At 44.2% G+C, this 17,500-nt stretch overlaps 1 protein-coding gene across 3 annotated transcripts; it reads right to left on the bottom strand.

The window, feature by feature from the left end:
- Nucleotides 1-749: 749 nt before the first annotated feature.
- LOC308169687 (thyroglobulin-like) lies at nt 750-17,241 on the bottom strand. 3 transcript variants are annotated; one of them, XM_080544408.1, is made up of 12 exons: nt 17,085-17,241; nt 14,897-15,124; nt 13,670-13,885; nt 12,665-12,886; nt 9,862-10,080; nt 8,562-8,777; nt 7,557-7,778; nt 4,750-4,968; nt 3,610-3,725; nt 3,091-3,225; nt 1,105-1,216; nt 750-1,006 (listed from the first exon to the last, which is right to left on the bottom strand). In XM_080544408.1, exons 1-12 carry the CDS (start codon nt 17,185-17,187, stop codon nt 927-929), a joined length of 2,088 nt encoding a protein of 695 aa, XP_080400534.1. In that variant the 5' UTR covers nt 17,188-17,241; the 3' UTR covers nt 750-926. The 3 variants fall into 3 exon arrangements, with proteins under 3 accessions (XP_080400534.1, XP_080400535.1, XP_080400533.1); XM_080544409.1 differs by having other exon boundaries at nt 17,100-17,239; XM_080544407.1 differs by having other exon boundaries at nt 17,076-17,237.
- Between the last annotated feature and the right edge of the window lie 259 nt (nt 17,242-17,500).

The following is a 17,500-nucleotide window of genomic DNA, read 5'->3' as shown; positions in this document are numbered from 1 at the left end:
TTATTACAAAAGTATATTATATGTTACACATATTATATGTTTGTTTTTCTGTCTGACTGACGGCACTACTTTTAAGATATATTTAACTTGTTTTAAGATATATTTAACTTGTTTTAAGAAAACCTTGGCAAGTGAGGAGTGGGAAAGGAGGAAGGTGTCCTAAGGACAGAAGTGGACTACTGACATGGACATGGGCACTGTCTGGTCAGGCTTTGACAGGAAGAATGTCATGCTTTATGTGGAGGATGGATGGTTAGATAGATAGATAGATAGATAGATAGACTTGTGTATATATATAAAGCTACATTTCCAATAGACATTGAAATCAACAATCATAAAGGTGTACCAAAAAAAGTGGCACAAACTAGACTATTTTAGGTCTATTTTAACCTGTTCCTCTCCTTGATAGAGAGGCACTGCAGGGTGAGTGGTGAAGTCTTGAAATGGCCCACAGAAAGTAAGTGAAAAATAAGCTTGTCCCCCGGCTGCACATCACACACACACACACACACACACACACACACACACACACACACACACACACACACACACGCACACATGCTGTCACATATGTGTTGTATAATACCTGTACTTCTGCCTGTAAGATTGGATGTAAAACCCAAATGGGATTTCATTAAAGCAAATACAGCCAAATCAAGCCTAACCATCAGATACACCGATGCAATACAATGTGCTTCAGAGAACCACAGGAGACACAGGGGAGGTGGAAGCAGAGATTAAAGCAGAAGCCCAGGTGGGATTATTTAATCTGAAACATTAGTGCATCAGTGTGACACCACCAACTGCATCCATGTTACAGTGATAGCATTGCCATGACAACCAGTGAAGGATCAATCATTCTGGGTAGCATCCTGTGCGTGTGTGTGTGTGTGTGTGTGTGTGTGTGTGTGTGTCTCCCTTGTGATTTAGGCGGGCAGGCTTCTGGAACACACCGATATGTGTTTGGACATGCAGGGTCCGTCATTAAAAGCCGTCTGGTCTGAGTCTAGGAACAACAGAGAAATAAATATATGATGTAACAACAACAACAACAACAACAACAACAACAACAACAGACAGTTGGAAAACAGTGATGTCCTGTACCTTGACGAACCATCTGGAGACAGTTCTCACTGCCATTCTTATCATCTGGCTGTTCTTCTATCCATTTCTGATAGTCAAACTTAGACCTGTCGCTCCACAGCCAAACACCCTCCTACAACAACAACAACAACAACAACACAAGGAGGTAGAGCCGGCGTCAGATCGGTGGTTCGAACCCCGACTGGCCACATGTCGAGGTGTCCTTGGGCAAGACAGCGAACCCCAAATTGCTCCCAATGAGCGGGCCGGCGCCTTGCATGGTAGCTTGCTGTCATTGGTGTGTGAATGGGTGAATGAGAGGCCATTGTAAAGCACTTTGGAATAAGGCGCTATATACTGTATGTCAGTCCATTTACACGTCATGGGGAAAAATTACAGAACAAGAAGAAGAAGAACAGAAGAAGGAGGAGGAGAAGAAGAAGGAGAAGAAGAAGGAGAAGAAGGAGGAGGAGGAGGAGGAGGAGGAGGAGGAGGAGGAGGAGAAGAAGAAGAAGGTTAAAGAAGGTGCAGGGCCAGTTGCATTAAGCTAGACTAAGACTGGTCTAAGCCTTAGACTAGTTTTATATTCTCAGGTTAGACCAGTCTAATTAAGACTGCCTGAGGAGGGCAAGAAAGATCATGGCCGACCCCTTCCACCCCGGCCACGGCCTCCTCACCCTGCTTCCCTCTGGAAGAAGGTTGCGGCTGCCTAAGGCACTGAAGGCCCGCCACAGGCTCAGTTTCTTCCCCTCAGCCGCCATGCTGATAAATGACTCTGGCTTCCCCCTCCCCCCCGCCCCCAAGTCTGCCCAGGACTGAATATGCACTGGACTCACTGTAAAAACTCTGCACTGCACTTTATATATGTTGCACTATCCAATGCACTGTTGTCTGTCCTGTGTTGTCCTGTTTTTTGCATTTGTTTCTGTATACACGTGAAAAAAGTATAAACACACTTACTGTAATGCCGAAGCAAATTCCTATATGTGTATGCATAATGGCAATACACGTTATCTGAATCTGCAGGGACGCGGGAAGGGGGGTGCTGAGGGTGCTGCAGCACCCCCTAGCGGCAGGCAGAAGGAGCTCCTCCTGCCTGAATTTAAAAAATAAAAATATTATTCAAACAATAAGTTAAAACAATATAATAACTATTGTTGCTTTTGGGAATAAAAATAAATGTGTTTTTTGTAATAAATGTAAAAATGTGTTTGTTAGTTTTAATGTTAGTGATCACATGGTCATATCTTGCTAGGGAATCTCTGAGTTCTTTAGCAAAAATGCTAAATCAGCCAGAACAATTGAAGTGGAGTTGGAAGAAGATGCTGATGCAGTTGCTTGCTTCGCTTAACAACACTCCCATTAATGCTCTACTGTCGGACGTTGTTGAGAAAGAGCAACAGACGGCCAGAAACGTATTAGAACTGATATTCAGATCCACCCGATTCTTCGGCAGCGAAGGGCTTCCGTTAAGAGGCAATAACAATCGACATGGAGTGCTGTCTGTAATAATGGTCAACATCATGTTTGTGGACATTGTGGGACACTGTGAGCTGAGTGGAAATTACTGTAAATTCCAACACATTGTTGGTAAAATATTTAACGTTACGTCGTTGTAGTGTGTGGGTGCGTGCGTGCTTAACTATTATTGCCCGTGCATTGGGGCCCGTCGTTATGCCACTGTGTGCGTGTGAGCGAACGAGCAATCAGCGAGAGGGAGGGAGGGAGGGAGAGAAATCGTTATAATTTTTTCCCTGGCAATTTTTTTCCCTGTAGCGTATATAGACAGCACCTCAGCACCCCCAGTCAAAATACCTTCCCGCGTGCCTGGAATCTGAATCTGAATCTGAATCTGTTGCATAAAAAATAAGTCTTACTTTAGTCACTCATAGGTGAGCTTTATGCAACAGGAACATTTTAGAGTCTATAGCAAGACTGACTTAAAGTGAGATCTAAGTCTAAGACTGGGTCTATCTTTATGCAACTGGCCCCAGGTGTCATACGTACTTGGCCAGCGTCAGAGCCTCCAGCCCAGGTGGTGTGAGAGGGACCAGGCCACTCCTTAATCAGGTCCGCTATGAAGGTCAGCTCTGAGTCCTCATGCACTGACACAAGATTACCCCCTAACCCAATACAGTTTTTCTAGAAAGAGAGAGAGAGAGGGGGACAGAGAGAGAGAAAGAGAGAGATCAAATACAATTTGATCAAATGTAATAACATTTTTTTTTAAATACTAGCATTTGAACAAATATACATGTGATTACATTGAATAAAATGCGATACAATTTAATACAAAATAAAACATTTGATAACATTTGGTTAAATGTCATCAAATTGTATTGTCAAATTGTATAAAATTGTATCAAATTGTATTATCAAATTGTATAAAATTGTATAAAATTGTATCAAATCTTATGAAATGTTATCAAATGTAACAACATTTAATAACATTTAATAAAATGATATCAAATTTGCATTTGAATGCTGGAGTTGTGATGAGGTGTCACTCGAGGAGAATGTCCACACCTCAGCCTCCGCCCACGTCCTTCTGTGCTTGACGAAGGCGTAGCAACGAGGCTGGCTCCTGGACGTGTGGTTGGACCAGCCGTGCAGACACCCTGTGTCCGGGTTGATCTCCTCTCCTGTGACGACAACACTGTTGTCACAACATGTGTGTTTTGTAGTGTGCAATATTGTGTTGAGATTGTTTAAGCTCCGCCTACCACTGATCTCAGAACAGTTCGGAGGGGTGGAGCCTACCACTGATCTCAGTGCAGTTCGGAGGGGTGTAGCCTACCACTGATCTCAGAACAGTTCGTAGGGGTGGAGCCTACCACTGATCTCAGTGCAGTTCGGAGGGGTGGAGCCTACCACTGATTTCAGAACAGTTCGGAGGTGGAGCCTACCACTGATCTCAGAACAGTTCGTAGGGGTGGAGCCTACCACTGATCTCAGTGCAGTTCGTAGGGGTGGAGCCTACCACTGATTTCAGAACAGTTCGGAGGGGTGGAGCCTACCACTGATCTCAGAACAGTTCGGAGGGGTGGAGCCTACTGTAGCAGCTATCAGTTAATTCATACTTTAATAATTTAAAATAATAATGTAAGTTAAAATATATAATTATATAGCCTAATTAAGGAAATGTACATAGAAGGACATATTTTGTGTTTATAGGGCGGAAGCCGTGATTTGTGCTGCGGTGAGGTCTGGTCTTTTGGTTGCGCTTTTATTTGTTAATATACTCACAAGACACCTTGATATAGCCAGAGGACGCAGCAGCAGTGTGTGTGTAATGGATGATTGTTCTCTATGCGAATGTTTTATGTTAATTATTATTTATATTATTGTCTAGTTCTCACGGCATGAAAGGATGCAAGAAATAAATGCCCGTAGGCAAAGAACGCCTTGTGTTTGTAATTCTTAACCGGGGGGAGCTACACCTACCACTGATCTCAGTGCAGTTTGGAGAGGTGGAACCTACCACTGATCTCAGTGCAGTTTGGAGAGGTGGAACCTACCACTGATCTCAGTGCAGTTTGGAGAGGTGGAACCTACCACTGATCTCAGTGCAGTTTGGAGAGGTGGAACCTACCACTGATCTCAGTGCAGTTTGGAGAGGTGGAACCTACCACTGATCTCAGTGCAGTTTGGAGAGGTGGAACCTACCACTGATCTCAATGCAGGTCGGAGGGGTGGAGCCTCTGGAGATGGACGTGGAGGTGCCAGGTATCTCCATCCCTGTGCTGGTCACACACCAGCTGTCCCCGTTGGCGCGACACACCTGCAGGGGTGTGTACCTGCCCTGGGCATCACACTGAGGTAGGTAGCCCGCCACGAGGTTAGCCACGGCAGTCTCTCTGTCCTTCTCACACTGGGTCACGGGCACTGTCGTAAAGGTAAAGGAATAGTTCACCAGTTTATATATTTTTTTTTTTACCAGGTGAATCTCTCCACTCTACATGCAACCCAAGTGCTGCAACTCCCCCAAATCCCCTCAATTCGCTTGGTGCAACGGCATCTCGCTGGGAGCTGTTAGCTTGAGGATGTAGCCCAGAGATCTGCACTCGCCAAATGGACATTAACAGATCAATTGATAAAAGGGAATATGTAAATACTAGACACCAAGAGCCAATGTGAAATGCAAATATAGCTGATCATTGTTCAAGCATAATGTTGGATACTGTAGCCTGTTAAATGACAAAACAGGGACCTTGGTGTCCAGATAGGTTGTTGCTGGGGATCTACATGGTGAAATACTGAATGAGACACACACTACTGGTAATTGTAACAAACGCCAGAATTCAAACAGAATCTGCATTAGCAGTGTTTATAAACTACCACTCACACGCTCTTACACTTAAAACACATCAAAATGTATGATTTTGTAGTGAGTTGATGCAGACATTTCTGTAGTTTTTGCAACACCCAAGACCAGATAAATGCATCAATACCACAGTCTGAATCAAATCCACGATAGTTTGAATACACCCTGAGGATGAATTTACCATGGGCAGGGTGTACTGACAAGTCTATCGCTAACTGTCGTCTGGCAGACCCTAATGATGAGAATGAGCCCTGACTTGTAATAGATCTAATTAGGCTTTTGCGCTGAAATTCTTGCTGTCTGTCTGTCAATGTCCCATGTAGCTGTCTGTCAATGTCCCATGTAGCTGTCTGTCTGTCAATGTCCCATGTAGCTGTCTGTCAATGTCCCATGTAGCTGTCTGTCTGTCAGTGTCCCATGTAGCTGTCTGTCTGTCAGTGTCCCATGTAGCTGTCTGTCTGTCCGTGTCCCATGTAGCTGTCTGTCAATGTCCCATGTAGCTGTCTGCCAATGTCCCATGTAGCTGTCTGCCAATGTCCCATGTAGCTGTCTATCTGGACTATGCTCTTCACTACTCTAGCATTGACTATATGCTCTTCACTACTCTAGCATGGACTATATGCTCTTCACTACACTAGCATGGACTATATGCTCTTCGCTGGACTAGCATGGACTATATGCTTTTCACTACACTAGCATGGACTATATGCTCTTCGCTGGACTAGCATGGACTATATGCTCTTCACTACACTAGCATGGACTATATGCTTTTCACTACACTAGCATGGACTATATGCTCTTCGCTGGACTAGCATGGACTATATGCTCTTCGCTGGACTAGCATGGACTATATGCTCTTCACTACACTAGCATGGACTATATGCTCTTCGCTGGACTAGCATGGACTATATGCTCTTCGCTGGACTAGCATGGACTATATGCTCTTCACTACACTAGCATGGACTATATGCTCTTCACTACACTAGCATGGACTATATGCTCTTCACTACACTAGCATGGACTTAATGCTCTTCACTACACTAGCATGGACTATATGCTCTTCATTACACTAGCATGGACTATATGCTCTTCACTACACTAGCATGGACTATATGCTCTTCACTACACTAGCATGGACTATATGCGCTTCACTACTCGAGCATGGACTATATGCTCTTCACTACACTAGCATGGACTATATGCTCTTCACTACACTAGCATGGCTATATGCTCTTCACTGGACTAGCATGGACTATATGCTCTTCACTACTCTAGCATGGACTATATGCTCTTCACTGGACTAGCATGGACTATATGCTCTTCACTAATCTAGCATGGACTATATGCTCTTCACTGGACTAGCATGGACTATATGCTCTTCACTACTCTAGCATGGACTATATGCTCTTCGCCGGACTAGCATGGACTGTAAGGTAGAGTATATGTAAGGTAGAGTATATGTAAGGTAGAGTATATGTAAGGTAGAGTATTTGTAAGGTAGAGTATATGTAAGGTAGAGTATATGTAAGGTAGAGTATGTAGTAAGGTAGAGTATATGTAAGGTAGAGTATTATGTAAGGTAGAGTATATGTAAGGTAGAGTATATGTAAGGTAGAGTATATGTAAGGTAGAGTAAATGTAAGGTAGAGTATATGTAAGGTAGAGTATGTAGTAAGGTAGAGTATATGTAAGGTAGAGTATATGTAAGATAGAGTATATGTAAGGTAGAGTATATGTAAGGTAGAGTATATGTAAGGTAGAGTATATGTAAGGTAGAGTATATGTAAGGTAGAGTATGTAGTAAGGTAGAGTAAATGTAAGAGAGTATGTAGTAAGGTAGAGTATATGTAAGGTAGAGTACTGTATATGTAAGGTAGAGTATATGTAAGGTAGGGCCCTTTGTGTGGTGAAGTAAAGTGATAGGACAGTTCCAGGGACACACCTCCATTAAGAACGTCACACTTCTGAACTAAAACAGAGAAATGCTGAAAACCTAAGGTACAGTTTAGCAGTGTTTTTTTCTGCAATGTCATCCTAGTTGACAGTATGTGCCCTCTCTAGGGATATAGCTCTCCTCTTACCCCTAGTACAGGTGGTGGGGCCCTCTCCTCTTACCCCTAGTACAGGTGGTGGGGCCCTCTCCTCTTACCCCTAGTACAGGTGGTGGGGCCCGTCCCTGGGCCCTTCCTGGTGCCGTGTACCTCCTGCCCTCTCATGTCCACACACCAGCAGTGGCCCGTGGAGCCATGGCACTGCTGAGGACTGTAGTGGCCTGTCTGCTCACAGCGTGGGCCCCAGGCCCCAGGCATCCGGACCACCTTGTCTCTCACCTCCTCACACGGGCTCTTGGACTGTTGACTGTCTGTGGAGACTGTTAAAGGAATAGTCACCACAAATGACTGTTTCCACTTGCCCTGCGACCCAAGCTCTGCAGCTCCCAAATGGAGATTGTGGGCTCCTATTTCCTTGAGTAAAAAGTATGTAACTAAGAAAAATACTTAACAACTCAGAATACTCTAAAACATGATTTTTTAAAATTGTATCTTGTCTTTAACAATGTTTTGAGAACATGTATCAAACTAAAGTTTTAGTAAGCAGTCTGAAAATGCATTGAACGTCTATTTGAAAGCATTATGGTTAAGATGGATGACTTTGCAAGAAATTTATTAAAAAATAAATAAATTGTAGCACTTTGATACACATTCTGAACTGTAACTAAAACAAAATAAGTCCTTCAACCTCGTGTATAATGATGAAATGTCATTGGAAATATTATATCTATTCTGCCCTGTCATCCAGGTCCTGACCATCACGTTATAAACAGTAGAGGGCGCTCTCCCCTAAATTAACTGGGATTACATGAGATGATCTTTTGTGATTTGACTGGCCCTAAATCAAACGTTGGTGATTCAGTTGACTACATGACAACTGTCATGAATGCAAGGACTAGAAGAGACAGCATGTGTCCTCTCTAGAGATATCACTCTCTAGTCTACTGCGTAAGTAATGGGACAGTGAAGCATTTCCTCTTCTTTTCTACACTCCAACAGTTTTGTGTACATACTGTATTGGTTTCACCATTCAGTCATTACAGCATGTATTTATGCCTGGTCCACCTCTATAGGGATGCAGCTCTGAGGCCCACTCCTCTTACCTGCCAGCCATTCACAGGTGGTGCGGCCCGTCCCTGGGCCCTTCCTGGTGCCGTGTACCTCCTGCCCTCTCATGTCCACACACCAGCAGTGGCCCGTGGAGCCATAGCACTGCTGAGGACTGTAGTGGCCTGTCTGCTCACAGCGGGGGCCCCAGGCCCCACGCATCGGGACCACCCTGTCTCTCTTCTCCTCACACGGGCTCTTCTCCACGGACTCTGTACAGACAATTGATGAAGAGATCCAGCTTTTGATGACTCACCCAGACAGAACGTCCATAACAATACTAGGTTGTCAATTTGGTTGTCAATTTGTTTTCCGCTGTGACCATATATATACTTAAAATGTTTGCACTCACTGAACATATTTTATTTATGTGTAATTCTTATTATTATTATTTTTTTCTTTCTTTTTTTTGTATTTATTTATTTTTATTGTTGGTATTATTAATTATTATCATTATCATTATTGTTATTTCTTATTGTTAACAACAACAACAACAATAATAATAATAATAATAATAATAATAATAATTATTATTATTATTATTATACAAATAAACATACTATTATTGTAGTGACCCCCACAAAGTAGTGGGTGTATTGGCAACATAACGTCACTGACGTGAATGGAGCCCCCTCGCTGCCTCTTTGTTACAGTTTATGGCCTGCGCTCCATTCAGGTTCTCATTTTTATCATCCAACGCCCACAACACCCCTGATGGTAACCTTAAGCAAGCAGTGTTTGTTTACAGCTCTTGTGTGTGCATTTTTTTCCCCTCCCATATTATTTCTGCGCCCCCCCTGCAGTACCCCCGCGCCCCACTAGGGGGTCGCGACCCACAGTTTGGGAAACGCTGCTTTAGCCAGTGTTTTAGCCTGGTCGCTAATTATATCTGACTCAGAAGGAGCTCAACCAAGCAGCGAATTATTTGAGCCACATTGATGGAACCGAACGCAAGCTAACATTATCGAGGCTTAGAACTTTATCGAGGCTTAGAAGATAATCGACCTTAGTGGAATGGGCCCCAGGTCTTTTGGTTGCGCTTTTATTTGTTAATATACTCACAAGACACCTTGATATAGCCAGAGGACGCAGCACAGTGTGTGTGTAATGGATGATTGTTCTCTATGCGAATGTTTTATGTTAATTATTATTTATATTATTGTCTAGTTCTCACGGCATGAAAGGATGCAAGAAATAAATGCCCGTAGGCAAAGAACGCCTTGTGTTTGTAATTCTTAACCAGGGGGAGCTACACCTACCACTGATCTCCGTGCAGTTTGGAGAGGTGGAACCTACCACTGATCTCAATGCAGTTCGGAGGGGTGGAGCCTCTGGAGAGGGACGTGGAGGTGCCAGGTATCTCCATCCCTGTGCTGGTCACACACCAGCTGTCCCCGTTGGCGCGACACACCTGCAGGGGTGTGTACCTGCCCTGGGCATCACACTGAGGTATGTAGCCCGCCACGAGGTTAGCCACGGCAGTCTCTCTGTCCTTCTCACACTGGGTCACGGGCACTGTCGTAAAGGTAAAGGAATAGTTCACCAGTTTATACTTTTTTTTTTTTACCAGGTGAATCTCTCCACTCTACATGCAACCCAAGTGCTGCAACTCCCCCAAATCCCCCCAATTCGCTTGGTGCAACGGCATCTCGCTGGGAGCTGTTAGCTTGAGGATGTAGCCCAGAGATCTGCACTCGCCAAATGGACATTAACAGATCAATTGATAAAAGGGAATATGTAAATACTAGACACCAAGAGCCAATGTGAAATGCAAATATAGCTGATCATTGTTCAAGCATAATGTTGGATACTGTAGCCTGTTAAATGACAAAACAGGGACCTTGGTGTCCAGATAGGTTGTTGCTGGGGATCTACATGGTGAAATACTGAATGAGACACACACTACTGGTAATTGTAACAAACGGCAGAATTCAAACAGAATCTGCATTAGCAGTGTTTATGAACTACCACTCACACGCTCTTACACTTAAAACACATCAACATGTATGATTTTGTAGTGAGTTGATGCAGACATTTCTGTAGTTTTTGCAACACCCAAGACCAGATAAATGCATCAATACCACAGTCTGAATCAAATCCACGATAGTTTGAATACACCCTGAGGATGAATTTACCATGGGCAGGGTGTACTGACAAGTCTATAACTGTCGTCTGGCAGACCCTAATGATGAGAATGAGCCCTGACTTGTAATAGATCTAATTAGGCTTTTGCGCTGAAATTCTTGCTGTCTGTCTGTCAATGTCCCATGTAGCTGTCTGTCAATGTCCCATGTAGCTGTCTGTCTGTCAATGTCCCATGTAGCTGTCTGTCAATGTCCCATGTAGCTGTCTGTCTGTCAGTGTCCCATGTAGCTGTCTGTCTGTCAGTGTCCCATGTAGCTGTCTGTCTGTCCGTGTCCCATGTAGCTGTCTGTCAATGTCCCATGTAGCTGTCTGCCAATGTCCCATGTAGCTGTCTGCCAATGTCCCATGTAGCTGTCTATCTGGACTATGCTCTTCACTACTCTAGCATTGACTATATGCTCTTCACTACTCTAGCATGGACTATATGCTCTTCACTACACTAGCATGGACTATATGCTCTTCGCTGGACTAGCATGGACTATATGCTTTTCACTACACTAGCATGGACTATATGCTCTTCGCTGGACTAGCATGGACTATATGCTCTTCACTACACTAGCATGGACTATATGCTTTTCACTACACTAGCATGGACTATATGCTCTTCGCTGGACTAGCATGGACTATATGCTCTTCGCTGGACTAGCATGGACTATATGCTCTTCACTACACTAGCATGGACTATATGCTCTTCGCTGGACTAGCATGGACTATATGCTCTTCGCTGGACTAGCATGGACTATATGCTCTTCACTACACTAGCATGGACTATATGCTCTTCACTACACTAGCATGGACTATATGCTCTTCACTACACTAGCATGGACTTAATGCTCTTCACTACACTAGCATGGACTATATGCTCTTCATTACACTAGCATGGACTATATGCTCTTCACTACACTAGCATGGACTATATGCTCTTCACTACACTAGCATGGACTATATGCGCTTCACTACTCGAGCATGGACTATATGCTCTTCACTACACTAGCATGGACTATATGCTCTTCACTACACTAGCATGGCTATATGCTCTTCACTGGACTAGCATGGACTATATGCTCTTCACTACTCTAGCATGGACTATATGCTCTTCACTGGACTAGCATGGACTATATGCTCTTCACTAATCTAGCATGGACTATATGCTCTTCACTGGACTAGCATGGACTATATGCTCTTCACTACTCTAGCATGGACTATATGCTCTTCGCCGGACTAGCATGGACTGTAAGGTAGAGTATATGTAAGGTAGAGTATATGTAAGGTAGAGTATATGTAAGGTAGAGTATTTGTAAGGTAGAGTATATGTAAGGTAGAGTATATGTAAGGTAGAGTATGTAGTAAGGTAGAGTATATGTAAGGTAGAGTATTATGTAAGGTAGAGTATATGTAAGGTAGAGTATATGTAAGGTAGAGTATATGTAAGGTAGAGTAAATGTAAGGTAGAGTATATGTAAGGTAGAGTATGTAGTAAGGTAGAGTATATGTAAGGTAGAGTATATGTAAGATAGAGTATATGTAAGGTAGAGTATATGTAAGGTAGAGTATATGTAAGGTAGAGTATATGTAAGGTAGAGTATATGTAAGGTAGAGTATGTAGTAAGGTAGAGTAAATGTAAGAGAGTATGTAGTAAGGTAGAGTATATGTAAGGTAGAGTACTGTATATGTAAGGTAGAGTATATGTAAGGTAGGGCCCTTTGTGTGGTGAAGTAAAGTGATAGGACAGTTCCAGGGACACACCTCCATTAAGAACGTCACACTTCTGAACTAAAACAGAGAAATGCTGAAAACCTAAGGTACAGTTTAGCAGTGTTTTTTTCTGCAATGTCATCCTAGTTGACAGTATGTGCCCTCTCTAGGGATATAGCTCTCCTCTTACCCCTAGTACAGGTGGTGGGGCCCTCTCCTCTTACCCCTAGTACAGGTGGTGGGGCCCTCTCCTCTTACCCCTAGTACAGGTGGTGGGGCCCGTCCCTGGGCCCTTCCTGGTGCCGTGTACCTCCTGCCCTCTCATGTCCACACACCAGCAGTGGCCCGTGGAGCCATGGCACTGCTGAGGACTGTAGTGGCCTGTCTGCTCACAGCGTGGGCCCCAGGCCCCAGGCATCCGGACCACCTTGTCTCTCACCTCCTCACACGGGCTCTTGGACTGTTGACTGTCTGTGGAGACTGTTAAAGGAATAGTCACCACAAATGACTGTTTCCACTTGCCCTGCGACCCAAGCTCTGCAGCTCCCAAATGGAGATTGTGGGCTCCTATTTCCTTGAGTAAAAAGTATGTAACTAAGAAAAATACTTAACAACTCAGAATACTCTAAAACATGATTTTTTAAAATTGTATCTTGTCTTTAACAATGTTTTGAGAACATGTATCAAACTAAAGTTTTAGTAAGCAGTCTGAAAATGCATTGAACGTCTATTTGAAAGCATTATGGTTAAGATGGATGACTTTGCAAGAAATTTATTAAAAAATAAATAAATTGTAGCACTTTGATACACATTCTGAACTGTAACTAAAACAAAATAAGTCCTTCAACCTCGTGTATAATGATGAAATGTCATTGGAAATATTATATCTATTCTGCCCTGTCATCCAGGTCCTGACCATCACGTTATAAACAGTAGAGGGCGCTCTCCCCTAAATTAACTGGGATTACATGAGATGATCTTTTGTGATTTGACTGGCCCTAAATCAAACGTTGGTGATTCAGTTGACTACATGACAACTGTCATGAATGCAAGGACTAGAAGAGACAGCATGTGTCCTCTCTAGAGATATCACTCTCTAGTCTACTGCGTAAGTAATGGGACAGTGAAGCATTTCCTCTTCTTTTCTACACTCCAACAGTTTTGTGTACATACTGTATTGGTTTCACCATTCAGTCATTACAGCATGTATTTATGCCTGGTCCACCTCTCTAGGGATGCAGCTCTGAGGCCCACTCCTCTTACCTGCCAGCCATTCACAGGTGGTGGGGCCCGTCCCTGGGCCCTTCCTGGTGCCGTGTACCTCCTGCCCTCTCATGTCCACACACCAGCAGTGGCCCGTGGAGCCATGGCACTGCTGAGGACTGTAGTGGCCTGTCTGCTCACAGCGGGGGCCCCAGGCCCCAGGCATCGGGACCACCCTGTCTCTCTTCTCCTCACACTGGCTCTTCTCCACGGACTCTGTACAGACAATTGATGAAGAGATCCAGCTTTTGATGACTCACCCAGACAGAACGTCCATAACAATACTAGGTTGTCAATTTGGTTGTCAATTTGTTTTCCGCTGTGACCATATATATACTTAAAATGTTTGCACTCACTGAACATATTTTATTTATGTGTAATTCTTATTCTTATTATTTTTTTCTTTATTTTTTTTGTATTTATTTATTTTTATTGTTGGTATTATTAATTCTTATCATTATCATTATTGTTATTTCTTATTGTTAACAACAACAACAATAATAATAATAATAATAATAATAATTATTATTATTATACAAATAAACATACTAATATTGTAGTGACCCCAACAAAGTAGTGGGTGTATTGGCAACATAACCGCTCACAGCTGACCAGCATTCCCCCAATCAACCAGTGCCCAGGGAAGCAAACTACAGACTCGTCAACTGAAGTCCTTGGGACTCATAGATAAGGAGGAGAGGAGACAGCACACGAGGAGGGAGTGAACAGAACCAGACACGTCGTGAGGGTGAGGGCCGGTTTCCGGCACAGCAATTCTGACGTGTGTTTGTCTGTTGCCAGGCCGGTCTGGGCCTAGCCCTTGGAGAGAAGGGGGAAAGAGCCCCCCCCCCCCCCCACAGCCCATAGAGTGGAAGCTCCCTCTGATCCGTGCCCACGGAACCACGACTGGTCGCGGACCCACCCCACACGCCTCCAAGACCCAGAGGCCTTAGTGACTTATTCCCTGGACGCTTAAAGGGTCAGGCAGAGACCTGAGTTGGACTTTTATTTCCCTGTGTTGATTATTCTTTAGTAAATGCGCCCTTCGAGGCTAAACTGCTCCCTGTCGTCGGTGTCAGTTTCTACCATGTCGTTAGGCTTATTATACCCGGACCGACGTGGTGGTCACCACAATATGAATATTATTAATAATATTAATATCATCAATATTAACCAATTCATCATATTGATTATATTAATATTATTAATATTAATATGAGGTCTTACCAGCCATAACACAGTTGGAAGATCTCTGGACGATGCCAGGAGGTGTCCTGGTGCCCTTCACCTCCAGGCCCAGGGGTGTCACACACCAGCAGTGGCCTGTGGAGCCATGGCACTGCAGGGGTTTGTACTGGCCTGACTCTTCACACTGCGGTCTGAAGCCCCCAACAAAGCCTCGGGGGAGGCTGGCTCGCTTCTGCTCACAGTGAGTCAAAGGTCTCTTGGTGCTGCCTGCAGAGACAGGTTACAGGGTTACACGGACCACAGACAGGTTACAGGGTTATACGGACCACAGACAGGTTACAGGGTTACACGCACCACAGACAGGTTACAGGGTTACACAGACCACAGACAGGTTACAGGGTTACACGGACCACAGACAGGTTACAGGGTTACACGGACCACAGACAGGTTACAGGGTTACACGGACCACAGACAGGTTACAGGGTTACACGGACCACAGACAGGTTACAGGGTTACACGGACCACAGACAGGTTACAGGGTTACACGGACCACAGACAGGTTACAGGGTTACACGGACCACAGACAGGTTACAGGGTTACACGGACCACAGACAGGTTACAGGGTTACACGGACCACAGACAGGTTACAGGGTTACACGGACCACAGACAGGTTACAGGGTTACACGGACCACAGACAGGTTACAGGGTTACACGGACCACAGACAGGTTACAGGGTTACACGGACCACAGACAGGTTACAGGGTTACACGGACCACAGACAGGTTACAGGGTTACACGGACCACAGACAGGTTACATAGACCAGTGGTTCTCAAACCTCGCCTTTTGGGGACCCTCAGCCGCTCCACATATTTGTGTTTCATTAAAAGGTCCTCATGTCGGGAATTGTGAAACCTTGCAATCGAGCCAAACAAGTCTTGTTGTGAAAAAATGTGTTTATGCATAGGACAACAGCACCCCCTAGCGGCAGGCAGAAGGAGCTCCTCCTGCCTGATTATTATTATTATTTAAAATATATATATATAATAATTTAAAACAATATAATAAATATTGTTGCTTTTGGGAATAAAGCCATTTGCCATGAATCTGAATTCAGTCAGAGGAGATACTTGTGCAAAAATATCAGGTCTATACAAACAAGCCACAAAAGCCAGAACATACTTTGGACTTTTGTGCTGTGAGGCTCTTTTTGAGTCAGCAGAACCCCTGCCCTGTTTAAGGGATACAGAGAAGACCGAGGCCATCGTGACTGATGTAGGAGAGACTGTGAGAGAGCAAACTGTTATCACTGCCGCAAATGACTGTATACTCAGGGTTGACTGAGATCACTCAGTCAACCCTGAAACAAATCACAGGTCCCTGAAACAAATCTCGTCTACATATGCAGCTCACAATACTTGGTGACCTTTCCAAGACCAAAGGACTCAAGTCAGCTCAAGATGTCCCTGGATTCATCGGAGGACTGCATCCCCAAACAAGAGAGCTACTCACAGAGGTGGAGGAGTTTATAGAGCTGTGTCTATGTCTACCTGTTTCCGCGGCTTCTTCTGAGCCGTCCTTCTCCACCCTTCTCCGCCTCAAAACAAGGCTAAGGAACAACATGACACAGAGACGACTCACACACCTGACGTTACTGCACGTCCACAGTGACATTCTTGAACAGATGGACAGCCAGCCACTGATGAGGACATTTATCTTGATTAGTATTTGATTAGTTGAATCAGGTGTGCTGGTGGTGGAACAGATCAAATATGTGGAACGGCTGGGGGTCCCTGAGGAGAGGTTTGAGAACCACTGACATAGACCACAGACAGATTACAGGGTTACATAGACCAGAGACAGATTACAGGGTTACATAGACCACAGACAGATTACAGGCTTACATAGACCACAGACAGATTACAGGCTTACATAGACCACAGACAGATTACAGGGTTAAACGGATGGCAGAAATGTTTCCCCAAATTGGCACTTGTGCAAAAAAGGCGGTCGGTTTTCCGCACACAGACACATGCACACAGGCACACACAGGTACATGCATGCACACACACACGCACAGACACACGCATGCACACGCACACACACACACACGCACACACACACACACACACACTCTCACACACACTCTCACACACACACACACACACACACACACACACACACACACACACACACACACACATATTTCATGACCTTACTTGATTTACCCTCATTATCTTCACCTGGTTCTTCTGCTTGTGATTGTCTGACACACAGGCAGCCCAGCAGAATCAGCTGCAGAACAGAACTCACAATCTTCATCCTCCTCATCTTCCTCGCTGCTCAGAGGCTTGTGAGAGAGCTCTGTCCTCTTCTGGGTTTTGACTTCATCCTGCAGTCAGACTTTAAACCCCACAGTGACAGGACTTTGTCCCCTTTGTACTGTTCTTATCTCATGTACTGTATTGATGTTGCTGCCATTTGTGCTTGAATGTCTTGTCTCCCCGGCATGTTTGTGCTTGCTCCAATTATGCTTGATATGTTTGTATGTCCTGCTCCATTTGTTTGTGTTTGCTGCAATTGTAATTTTTTAAACTAATGTATTTTATTTTAGGGAGCCTATTGTCAACTGGCCCGGGGACTA

This window comes from Nansenia antarctica (assembly GCF_963989245.1).
Source record: "Nansenia antarctica genome assembly, chromosome: 13".
Taxonomy (NCBI): domain Eukaryota; kingdom Metazoa; phylum Chordata; class Actinopteri; order Argentiniformes; family Microstomatidae; genus Nansenia; species Nansenia antarctica.
Note: the sequence above shows the minus strand (reverse complement) of the source record. Positions and strands in the feature narration are given on the sequence as shown.